The following is a 13379-nucleotide window of genomic DNA, read 5'->3' on the forward strand; positions in this document are numbered from 1 at the left end:
TGTGCCAAAAGGCATATTAAAAATAATCTCGACGTCGTGGTTACTTCATATATATTCTTCCGTGTGTCTTTTATTTATTCTTGCCGTGAGAACCACCCTGTGGGGATAAATACGTTTTAATTAACCGAGTGTGCGATTAAAGCGCAGCCGTCACAAAACTGCAAACTAAAATTGAAAACATTCATCACCGCTGCAGATAGCCCGAGAGCTTCTATTACCAACTTTGTCGCCGGTTGCAAGGGAAAAAAATCTGATGGTTTTCTCTCTAACGGGACTCTTTCTTTCCCCTCAGAAACAAATAAAAAGTGACAGAACACGTCGCCTGATTTCAAGCTGTTTGCGACCCGTCGGTATTTTATTCCCCCGCTGCAGCCGACCGGCCCCGAGTTCTGCCGTCACCTGCCGGCGTGTAGGCGAAGGACGTGGTGTAGTGTCCCAGCTGCTTCCTCCGGCGGTGGCGGCAGTACAGCCACCCGCTGAAGCCCATCAGCACCAGCCACGCCGCCACGCCCAGCCCGGCGATGAAGGCCGGCTGCCGGACCACGCCGGCGATCTGCTCGGCGATGCCGAGGTCGCCGCCGTTCCTCACCGGCGTCACGGTCTGGTCCACAGGGGGCGCTGCAAGGAGGAGAACGTGAGGTCGTGTCCACAGTCGGATGACATCGAACAGCAAGTCAGTCTCTGTGCTCCGAAAAACATTTCTCAGTTGCTCTGCGTCGTCTTGTATCATTTAGGTTATGTAACCAGTGGAAAGATGCCCTCAAGTCAATGACGTCCCAGCGGACGTTGTTGTTTGTCCAGATTCCCGAGTGAGGATGAGGATTTTTTTTTATACGAGGCAAGAAACAAACAGCGACAAGTATTGGATTTTCCTGATCACGGTGTAGCCATGACGACAACAATCTTCACTTTTCATTCAAGACACTCACTTTTAGAGGTGTGAAATCGATACGGAGATTATGTATTAACAGCCCAATATGTAATAATGTAATACATTTTCAACTCCATGTAATAACGCCGCATTTTATGATGTGACGCATTTTGTAATGCAATTCTTGAAAGCATCATGTAATTAACTTTGGCACATTTTGCAATAACTTGTTACATATTGCAACAGTTATTAACAGTTATTACCTACAAAATGCAGCTGTGTAGCACTACTTTATGTAATAACAGTGCAATATGTTATAATGTAATAAAGTTTCAACTCATTTTGTAATGATTCACTGTCATTTTGTATTAACCTTGTGGCATTTTGTAATAACTTGTTACATATTGCAACAGTTATTACAACAACTCTCCTGTTTATGTAATAATTTGGTGCATTATGTAATAAATCATAAATATTGATGCCTTAATGAGAAAAGCCGTTATACCAACAGAATAACATTAAGCTTTCCAGCTTAATTAGGATTTATTAAAAAAGAAAAAACAACAAAAAACTAGTAGGATGTATTATTGTTCAAAAGCCTAAATCAAAAGTAACTGTAGTCATTATAATGGAGAATTTGTTCACGAGCTAGAAACAAAAGCGACACTCATTAATTATTACCGACACAAACGTTTTGGCTACACAGAAATTTTGCAAGATATAAATATATGCAATCTGCATCATGTTATGTAATTACTATAGATGATGCAAAGCATAAAAACAGAAAAATATATTGCATTATTACATAAGGCACCATTATGACATGATGCCACTCTACAAACCCACATTTTGTAACAACTGTTATATCAAAATGTGTCAGGTTATTACATAATGAGTTGAAAATGTATTAAATTATTACATATTGCACTGTTATTATAGGTACAGTGCCGGAACGTACTCTGATATTGGATGTGGACCCAAACAGCTGCTCTGAGACCAGCCCGAAGAGACTTACGTCCAAATATATCACATATAATCCACAATGGAGGCGACCCATGATTGATGCCTCGTTAACACTTTGTCCTGTGATTCCATGTACTCGTAAGAGTCCTTGTGTTTCAGCGGCACCTCGTAGAAACGGGCTTCCATCACTCCGTGCAAAAGTGCTGCATTAAAATTTAATTTAGAAAAAAAATAAGCAAAAAAACTGAGTGCTGTATTTATTAACTGTGAAGTGATGGTGCAGAAGAGGAAAATGTGGTTGGTGCTTCCTATGTCGTCATGGAAACGTGATGCTTTGGTTAAAATGTTAATCACGTTCATCGTGAAGATAACTATCGTGATAAACATCGTGACTCAAGTTTTCGAAAGTACTGACCTTTGCTCACCAAAATCTCCAGGGTTTCTGAGGTTGATCAATGGATCAATTGATTTGATCGGTTTGCATCATTAGATGTGATGTCGTGCGACAGCTCAGCCTGAAACTCTACTTTCACAAAGTAAATAATGTTCAGCTTCGCTCGAGATCATCGGTGAAATTTAATTAGTGGATGAACCCTACTTTCCTAAAATAATTAATCTTTTTTGATTTTTGCTATGTAATTATGAACTTGTTTTTTGAGGATTGTGGCTGAAGCTGTATTGAGACGATCTGAATTTCATGAAAGCTCCGTTACGAAAGAGGAAAATTGTGTTGGTCAGTAATTCAAATGCTTGTGCGTGAAAAACACAGACAGTTCTGGCGTACAGCCATGGGAATGTACACTTCTGCTTTTGTCTCACAGTTTAATCAGAAGTATAGTTTTACCGCAGAAAGAAAATGAACATACTCACCCTTCTCATCAAACAAACCAGACGCAGAGCTCAAGATCTAACGCCTCAACAAATTTCTCAGCTTTAGGACAAACACAGTTTGTTTGTTTTTTTTCCTCGGTTTCCAGATTTTATGCTAAGCTAAGCTACTTTCCATTCAAAGCCCCTCATCCAGTTGGTATGTTTCCCAGAAATGCCGAGTGAGTCCCTTTTTTTTCTTCTTTCTTTTTCCTTTTTAAATGCAGTGGATGTAAGAGCGAGAGGGAGAATATCTCAGAAAACACAAGGAGGAACAGCTCGCCTCCAGGCTACAACCTGTCTGGATTACTTGGCTTTGTAACTGACAGGACGCTTTACTAGTGAGATGATAAAACACGGAGCGAAGGAGGCTGGAAATAGTCCTCATCATCATCAGCCAACAAAAGTTTATTTAACACCAAAAAAAAAAAGAAAAAAAAAAGACGATTATAGATCTACAGAATACAGTTTTTTTTTTAAGCTCCTCGCACGTTTCACGTTTTCACACTCTCACGTTGACACTCCTGCGTGCAGATTTCACCTGCGCTAATCCCTGACAGTTGGAGCGACTCACTGAGGAGGAGGCTGACGGGCGGGCTGGGGGCGCCCACGCCCAGGCCGGTGACGGCGGCCACCACCACGGTGTAACGGACGCCGGCCAGCAGGCCGGTCAGCAGGATGGACAGCACCGCTCCGTCCACCGTCCGGTTCACCTGGCTCTCCTGCTCCACGTTGCTGCCCAGACACCAGACCTGAGCCACGCACACGCACACACACACGCACACGCACACGCACACAGCCGGAAATAAATAAATAAACAAAAAAAACCTTTCAGATTCTGGCACTGTAGAGAAGAGAGTGACAACAAAGATGCAGCAGAGATGAAAGAAGAAGAAGAAGAGCGTAATCGCAGTGAAAAAGGATTTAACCCTTTGAAACCTTCAGTTTTTTTTTTTTAATTCACTTGGCTGCAATTGGAGCGGCGAAGAATCTCAAAAATCTCTCCATTTTTACACGGCCGGTCCTCGTTTTCCTTCCGTTTGTCGGCGCCTGCTTCAAACCTCTTTACACTTTACTCCCTCGTCAAGGTTCGTTTTATTTTGGGTCAGGTATGGGCCACGAGCCAAACTCCCATCGATTCGCCACGTCGCTTTGGAAAGAACCTTTCATTTCCAACGCCATCATTGAATTCATCTGCATTAGGAGCCTGCTTTATTGTGAAATCTGTGTCACTGCACTGCACTGTAGTGGCTGGCGAGTGTCACATTTTTGTGGCCCAGTTTCTCGTCCCTGACTTCAATAATTTAAGCTTCTTGAAAACATCTTTTTTAAACCACATCCCCTCTGACCGGTGATCCTATTCAAAAAGCATCGACTGGTTCCAATAAACCTGATGCTGTCTACATAAGTTATTTTACTTACATTAAGAACTCTAATAAGTCAGTAAAAGATCAAGAATATACGATTGACAACATATGGAGACTTAAAATGTCTCAATCTTGTCTCTAACTCGTCTTGACTGTTGCATGAATATTGCAAGAAGATACAAGCCTTGAATAGAGAAGCCATTTTTTTTTTTTTTTTTTTTTTAAACATGCGAGTGTTATTATAACTGTGTTGAACTCATTTTCTTGATTTTTCACTTAACGTTTAGTGATTTTGTTGTGTCGGTTCAGGCGTAAGGTAGAATCGTAACATTAAATTGTTTTAACAAAATAGTTCCCTCAGCTTACGGTTACAGTTCATATGTACTTTTCATGTAATGTCATTTTGCTCCGGTTTATCTGAGTTTTTTTGTTTAACAGCTGCACATAGATAAAACCAAAAAAGGAAGAGTTATAGAAAATGAGAGTGAGGCAGACAAAAGGCAACAAACTCGATGTGCAGCAATAAAAAGGTGAATTTAGATCCACTGCTGGAAGGAAAAGATGAATTTCACATGGAATGGAATGGAAACCTTCGACACTGCCAACCACAAGACCGAAGCCAAGCGTGTTTAAATGCACCACATTTGACTATTACTCTTACATGACATTTATTGCACGTATCATATGCAGTCTATCATTTAGGAGTTGTGAGGCAGATAAACAGACCCAACAGGGGAAACTCTTAATGCACATTCCCGATACTCGCGGAACAACAGAGGCTAATATTAAGCTGCAGGAGTTGATTCATACACAAGTCTTCCCTCCGGGCGTTATCATATTTGACTCATTGAGGCCAGCTGTCAATAAAAATATTTTCACTGAGGGAGAAGCTGCTTCCTTCCATATCGGCGAACTCAATTACAGAATCTATAACAATCGTGCACGGTGGCGATTCAGCGGGGGAACGACGGCTTACAGCTCTTTGTGTTCGGACGTGCCCACGTTTGTGGACGGTCGTGTTCTTAAAAGCAGGCTGGAGAACTTCCTCTTTAATAATGCCCCCCTTTTTACCTGTTTTTTTTATTTATTTACTTATCACTGACATGGCAGGAGGCTGAGTTTCACTGTTTTTAACTTGTTTAAGCACTTTCATTGTAAGAATAGCACTAGATAAGTTTGTCCTGATGAGAATATTTCTCTGAATAAACAAGACAAAGAATAAATTATTACCAGGTAACATCCAGAAAATGTTCAGTGAGACAGTATGAGTGAGTACGAGTTGAGAAGAGAGCGACATTTCAAGACGCCTAAAGTGCGTACGACTCTAAAAAGCTTCCGTGGAGTAAAGAGGTGGAACAGATTAAGGACTGAGATAAAACAATCATCAAATATAAGTCGATTTAAAAAAAAAAAGAAATCAGGCATTGACACTGGACAAGTACAGCAGTTTATCTTCATGATGGTCTGCTTGTTTAATAGAGAATAGTGCATTAAAAGCACCACAGTTAATCACAATCCCATGTACAATTGTGGTGTTAAATTATGAGGGACTTTTGAGGTGTCGGAGTTAATAGTTTTTTTTTACTTCTTCCAACTCCTTTTTGACATACAAATGGGGATCAAGTGGGATGTGTTGTTTTCTTGTTTTTACCAATTTAAATGTAAGCGTTTCTCTTTTCCTTCTTTCTTTTTTTTTATATATTTGTATGTTCGAAATAAATGTAAAAAAAACAAATAAACTCTAAATGGCATATTTTGGTGCCCAATTAAAACAGGAGTTTTTCCGTTTCAGTCACATGTGCTTTCTCAGGTTTTCTCTGTAAAAATTGCCTTGAAATGACAACGTTGTATTTGGCGCTATATAAATAAAGTTGGATTGAATTGAAAATTGCATAGATGCAAGTTGAGGAGGACAATTATAAAAAATTTAATAAAAAATTAACAGAATAAATCAACAGCATAAATACCAGGTCATTGGCTTTCTGAAGGAGACGACAGGCATTTCCACCACGGGAACAGAAGGACACTTTAGTGATTCAACCACTGGATGGACATTTTGTTTGACACCTGGGCTTCAGTCTGCAGACGTGAATCAATAGACTGTCTACTCACAATGTCGTATTTTGGCCACTATTTAAAAAAGAAAAAAAAAAGCTCTGCAGCTGTGTGACAATCTTAATGTTTAATCTAGATCTGGTCTTAATCCAGAGCATTTTTCATGTCTTTGCTATTAGCGCCCGTCTCCTGTCCAGTGTTGTCACGGTGAACCTGTTTACAAAACAAAGTCAGTTAATCCGCTCCACGTTTACAGGCCATCAAACCGGGACGCTGGCCCCTCCTTCACTTTTCACACCATCTCGGTACTTTTAGTCTAAATATGGATTTCCTCTAGACAGTCAACTCCGCCACAGATAGTGTAGTGATCATGTAATATTCTAGTGACGTGACAAAACCAAACTGGGCTCCAGGGATACGTGAGACATTTTTTTTTTTTTTTACACGCTGTGACGCCCAACAGCAAGAAAAGTACCCCAAAAAATGTATGGCGCATCGTCGTCGTGAGACGCCACAGATTATGAGAATATATCCGTTTTAGTCAAGTGTGCCTTCGATTGAGGCGTGAAGAAAATGGAGTACTGTACATTTTATATCCTGTTTAAAGCAATTTTCTGTCTAATACCTCATATCTAGAAACGCTGGTTCACAACAGGTAATGAAAAAGGAGCAACAAAGCTTTTATGCCTCATATACACACATTTTCAGAGCTGAGATGTGTATTTTATCACCAACCGGATCAATAAATGAGAATAATTATGAAGTGATTTGCTTTTCGACAAAACGCTGAGCGAACTGTTCAGTCTGAATGTATTATTGAAGACTGTGGGTTTAATAACCATCAATCCACTCAAGGCTGCAGCAGCAGAGCTATTCAAATATATGAACTGACAAACAAACAAACAAACGAAAAAGAGAAGAATGCAATATTTTCTCTCGCTGATCTAGTCAATTAAAATCAGAATTCGCTGGTTTCCAGAGCGAGCGTGCTCCGGCAGGCTGATTTAAAGTGTTTACCTGTAATCTAATCTGTCGCAGATCATCAAGACTCATGGAGTGAGCGTGCAGACATCAACTCTGCACCTCTGCCTGTAAACTGCATCCTAATGCATCAAGCCTTTTTATTAATTAACCTTCTATTAAGGCTTCTGTGTTTGGAGGCAAACGGCGCCATGATGTCAACGTGTCACAAACTGCCTTTGAAGGCTCGTCCAAAACGCTGCGCTCAGTTCTCAGAAGCCAAACATTAAAGGGGATTAAGTGTGATCTTTGCCGTCGGCTGACGAGCCGTCACATTAGAAAGAATTGGGATTTTCTTTTTGTTTTTTCAGGCACAGACTTGTGTGGTTCACTCGTGACTTTCCGCACGCGGCTGCAAAAAGCAGAGAATAAATCAAACAATGCAAACAGCGAGAGGCTTCTTGTTTTGTTTTTCTTTCCTTCTTCTTCTTCTTCTTCTTCTTCTTCGACTGGACTCGCAGCCTGACGATTAGTAATCATGTTCATGCTAAGAGACAGATAATCAGAACTTTTTTTCTTCTTCTTGTTTTTCACAGCACAAACAGATGACGGGGACAGGCAGCGTTCAGCTGAACTGACCAAACTGGTCACTTCAGCTGGCAGCACATAAAGATCCGGTGACTAATTGTTAATCAAAATCAGTGTTTTGTTTTTCTTTCTTTTTTTTATCCCATAAGCATCTACACAATAAACCTGGACATCGCTGACTCACGCCCGCGTGTGAACACATGACGCCACCTCGAAAGTGAACAGTCCGTTCCACTTTGCGGCCTTCAAGGTAGAAAGAAGAGAGAGAGAGAGAGAGAGAGAGAGAGAGAGAGAGGGAGGCGGCGTCACCTTGTACTCTCGGATGATCCCGGTCTGGGTGTTGTGAGGCGGCGGCTCCCAGGAGACGCTGATGCTGGAGCTGTTGGTGAGCTGCACCACCGACACGGCCTGAGGAGCGGCGCTCACCACTGGAAGACACACATGGAGGAAGAGACGCGAGGTCGGCGTCACTATTAATAGGTATTGGTATTTACAGCGTCGTTGTTTCGGCTTCCTAAGAACTTTCCTGGAATGAATACACTATAAAGAAAACAAAAAAACAACTTGAAATAGCTGCAATCGAGGGGCAGCGAAGATTTTCAGGGCAACGGCTTGTTTTAAATCTCTTTTAAACACAAGAACAACTTAAGTAACTCAGTAATACACATTTTTTTAGAAGTCTCTTGAAAGTGTAACTGACGCACTAGAGTCGTGACATAAGCGAATCGAGATAGTCCAATTATAGTTTTACTCCTAATGAATTGCAACCAGGGTGGCACAATATTCAACATTTTCAGTTGGAAGCTTTCCGTGGGAATAAATGAGAATTAATGGGGGAAAAAACCCCTCGGGAACTAAAATTTTAGTGGGGGAAGATACGTATATTTTTTGTTGAAATATTTTACTATTGAATGTCTGCCTTTCCTCAATCACACGCACAATCGAGCACGCAGCTTACTGCAGGGCTAATCGAGACCACGCCCCCTACAGGCACTGTGCATTCCATTCAAGGGTGGAAACTTTCCAGGGGAATAAACGAATTAATGGCAATTTACAAAATTGAAGTTTGGCTCATAAAAGGGAAATAAAATATAATCTGGGAAAATATATATATATATATTACTAAAATCCTCAATAAAAAAAAATCCATATTTCAGGCAAGTACAGTTAAACATCAGATATTCCTCAATTGCTTGAACAGATGATTTCTGGGATTATAGAAGGACTATAGAAAGCCACACATTTCAGCCTGTCGACGACACAAAGTGAAGAAAGATTTGATGATATTACAGAAACTGGTGATATTTCAAACACATTTCATGTATTTCTAATGTTTAACTACAAATATCACATGGAAATATTCAGAGTGTTGATTCAATCGTTTCTACGATGCTTCCCGGTGCAGCGACGAAACATAATCAATTAGAAAATAACATTTCACAAAATTTCCCAGCTTAACTTCCCGTCGAAATTTAGGGACTCTTCCCAGACAACGTCCACCTTTTGGCAGCACTAATCTCCACATCCGCAAACAATTATATGTTCTAATTTGATCAGGAAATCCAGGATTCAACCGGAATTTACTATTTTACTCGACTTTATGAATCCCCGATTCATTAAAAGTGCCTCCAAACGGAGACGCGTGAATTGAAGACTGTTGGCGTTGAAGCTGCTGACTCTCCTTCTGTTTGTGTTGTTTGTGCCTGTTCGCTGGCGGAGCTGGAAGCGATGTGAATCCACCGTCTCCCACGCGAGTTTCTGCAGATCACCAAGCATTACTTTGCACACGGATCACAGGAAACCACGACGTCTCTTAAAAACGTGTTGGTGTGCGGCGTCTCCAGAGGGACACGACGTGAAAACACGCACGTGTCGTTCCGGGCCTCGCTGCATTTGGGAGTCGCTTGTTGCTTTGGGAAATGCTTACTTCACTCTCGAGTCGGCTTCGTACAGCACAAAGATCAGCTTCCCCCGTCGCTAATGAGAATAAGAATATCTGCCCGTCAGCAGAGCTCAATATTAAAAAGTGCATCTTTGCTCGAAACCCTCCCTCAAAAATGATGAAAAGCTCTCGGCTGCGATTATCTTGTGCTCCTTTAGCCACTTCTGCTCATGTCTTGTTTAGAAACAACAAAATAAATAACGAGAATAAATCCTTGTGCTTTGTGGCGCCGGTGAACTCTGAATGTCCTTCTTTATCAGCATCGTCGTCACAAATGTCAAAAGACGCGAATGGATGAAGTTTTCATCTGATGGGGTGAACAGCAGCTTTCACACTGGACTGTTAATGCTGAGGACGTGTGTGTTGATGCTCAGTGTCACGACAGTTGAGAAGAAGGGTGAGGAGTGAAGTTCATGAATGAGCTCACACTACACTTTGGTTAATATTTAACTAAGCTTTCAATTAATCTTATTTTAAGCTCTTAATATTTTATGTAAGTTTTCAACTTAGATTTTTCATGTACTTGTAAATAATTAATTCACATATTTATTTTTAATATTTTATGTAGGTAATTAAATTTTTTGGGGTCATTACTTCTTTGTTTTTAATCCTGTTAGACAAACTGGGATTTATTACTTTGTGTTCACCGCAAATACTTTTATTTTTAGGCACGATATATCATTTGGCTTACTTCTTTCTCATCTATGAATTTACAGTATAATCTTAAATCGAGTAAAAAAAAAAAAAAAATGTATTTCAAGATTTCTTATCAAGTAAAATCGACTTGCTGCATGGAGAGGTCATTTCACCAGTTTTACCAAATCTTCTTCTCAAATTCCGTGTTTACATCTTACATTTGGGCTCACGTTTCACACGGCGTTGGATCGTCGTCATGCACAAAACCTCAGATTGATGTGATCCCCGGACCCCCTCCACCAGACCACCACTCCACATGAAGCACTCCTTCACCTTCGTCTGGAGTTTGCAGCAGCACCATGAGGCTGTCGTGTCCCTGCAGCTCGTTGAAATAAGGCCGTATCTTGACCTCGTACTCCGTGTTGCTGTGCAGGTCCACCAGCATGGCGCTGTGGTCCGACGTGGCCTCCACGTCCTGCACCGACCAGGAGCTGCCGATGGTCCGGTAGAACACCCGGTAGCCCTGAATGTAGCGCGACTGACGGGCGACCTGGAGAAAGCAGAGACGAGTGGCGGCACAAAACGGGAGACGAGGGCTTCGCGTTCGGCCGTAACGTCGCGTAACGACATTGGGGGGAGCGTTTTGAAGCGTTTTGAACGAGCAGAGGTTAGCGTGACCTCCCGCGCACTAAAGGCCAAGTCGCGAGGCCTCTCACGTGCCAGGCGGCGAAACTCACGGTCCAAGAAATCTTGGCGCCGGTCGGAGAAAGGACCAGCGGCTTCTGCAGGTAGATGGAAACCTCGCCCAGCTCCCGCTGCACCTGTCGGTGGTCCACGCCCTGTTCGGTGGGACTCCCGTCTGAAACAGCAAAGCGGGGGTGGAAAAAAAATATGCACTCAAATAGCATCAATTCAGCATTTAATTCGCTCATGGCAGAAGAGCTGAAAAAGCAATTAGTTTTGAGGCTGCACATGCAAAATCAACTTTTCTTCTGAACCATGTCGCCCATTATCTTTGCCTCGCCCCCACATCCACGATTTAATTTATTTTATAAGTTCTCTCTTGTAAAAAAGAAAAAAAAAAAAAAATTTTGAACAGTCGTGTGACTCACCCTGTGTCCTGACGGGCTCGGAGATGGGACTGGGGTCGCTGAGGCCGTACGAGTTCACCGCTCGCACGATGAAGAGATAAACCGTGTTGGGGAAGAGGCCGACCACCGTGTGCCTCTCCTGCCTCACGTGGTCCGCCACCGTCTGCCAGGTGCTGCCCACCGACTGGCTGCAGGGCGGCCAAACAAGGATTTTGTGTGAAGAAACAACACAACCAAAATATGTCAGTATGGAAATGCGGGATTGGTTCGCAATGCAAACATAACGAGGCGAGCGTTTGAACATATGCGAAGGGATTTTGTGCCGATCGGAGCCAAAAAAAAGTAAAGAACATATGCGCTTTGAAGGCTTCTGCTACACATCACATCTCCCTGGGAAATTGTTCTTTTGTTCTCTTATATTTACATTGTCCAGCTCGCATTAGCAGAGAGCGGTCCGCAGAAACATTCAGGAAGTACATAAGAAGCAGCACTCGCATTCCAAAAGACTGAAGACCTCCTGCATTAAAGCATAAAAAAAAATAAAAAAACACACAGTGGACTTCACTTATGTAACAGCCTCAGAGCGCTTCACATGCTCAGTCATGCACGGTGCTCCCACACCATCGGGGTCCGATGTCTTGCCCAAGGGCACTTTGACACAATTATAGGCGCAGATGAGGGGATTGACAGTGACTCTGGGTTTGAACGACGGCATGCTTTTTATTAGAGCTACCAAAAAACGAAAGAAAAATATGAATAAAACTAAAAATAATTTAATTTAATAATTTAGTTCAATAGAGTTTGAGAGTTTGTTGTAATTTAAGAGTTACTGATCACAAAACCAGTTTGAACCAAGTACGATTATATTTAAAATGTCCTTTATTCAGACAGATAAACTGCAGCGTCCTGCTGAGACTCCGCTGGATGTCGAACAGATGTCTGATGTTCTGCCCGATAAACGTTCACGTTCAGTGTCTAATTCATTTCCTGCTTTCACTGCTATCATCCACCCATCTTCTATATATCTTCATCCTGCTCAGGGGCACAAGGCAGGACTGGTCGCCACACACACACACAACTACACTCACACTCACACACACACACACTCACATTCACCCACAGCACCCGGAGGAAACCAGCGCACACCCGGGGAGAACATGGCAAAGTCCACCCAGAAAGACCCTGGCCGGAATTTGAACCCACAACCTTCCTGCTGTGAGGCAAAAGCTCTACGTTCTCTCTATCCTAATACATTTTGATATTAGAGCATTTCTAACCAAGCTTAAAGACGCCATAGAGATAAACAAACAATGAAACACTAAGCAGAGATCTTAAAAAGACGCTTTTCAGCGGGGATTTCAATGTTTTGACTCCGGGGGTGATTTGCAGAGTGTGTCACTGACAATAATCTGTCGTAACGGTTTGTCTTCAGCCCTTTTAATATGTTGACTTTTACACAGCACTCAAAGTGCAGGAGCCGTTTTGTGCATATTCTGTTATTGAAAATGGTTTTCTTTTTTTTTTGGAAACAAATTTCATTCTGAACATTAACAAAACAAGAAATAACCAACCAAATATAATAATAAAGAAACCAAGCCATTAGGAAAGAACTAATAGTGATAGAAAAAAATTCAAAGTATCATGAACAGTATTTGCTGAATAATTCAGTGTGGTCGCAGTGTCTTTTGATAAAGTGACAATCAAGACATTATGTACATCTTCCCACAATGATTTTAGTTTATCACAACGCTGAAAACCGATGTGCGTGTGTGTGTGTGTGTGTGTGTGTGTGTGTGTGTGTGTGTGTGTGTGTGTGTGTGGTTTGTTTCTTTACGGCCGGGCTGGTGCTCTGAAGAGGCTTTACTACTGATGAAAAACTGTCAGAACAGTAAAACAGTTTTCTTGTGCATCGTCTCGCTCGATTGAAAAATATTCTCGATTTGGAACCTTGCATGTGAACTTACTTCCAAAACAACCTAAAATTAACAGTAAACTAATAAAAACTAAGTACAAATGAGCAAAAACCTCCAAATCGGCTC

At 41.7% G+C, this 13379-nt stretch overlaps 1 protein-coding gene across 1 annotated transcript in view; it reads right to left on the minus strand.

The window, feature by feature from the left end:
• Positions 1–13379, minus strand: part of LOC308141017 (roundabout homolog 2) — a gene marked incomplete at both ends in the record, with an annotated part of 84650 nt that overhangs the window by 17069 nt on the left and 54202 nt on the right. The window contains 6 exon segments of the mRNA XM_080511019.1: positions 400–618; positions 3276–3453; positions 7981–8099; positions 10583–10799; positions 10987–11108; positions 11362–11528. Coding sequence (XP_080367145.1) covers positions 400–618; positions 3276–3453; positions 7981–8099; positions 10583–10799; positions 10987–11108; positions 11362–11528 — 1022 coding nt within the window.

This window comes from Blennius ocellaris, assembly GCF_963422515.1.
Source record: "Blennius ocellaris genome assembly, chromosome: 2".
NCBI lineage: Eukaryota > Metazoa > Chordata > Actinopteri > Blenniiformes > Blenniidae > Blennius > Blennius ocellaris.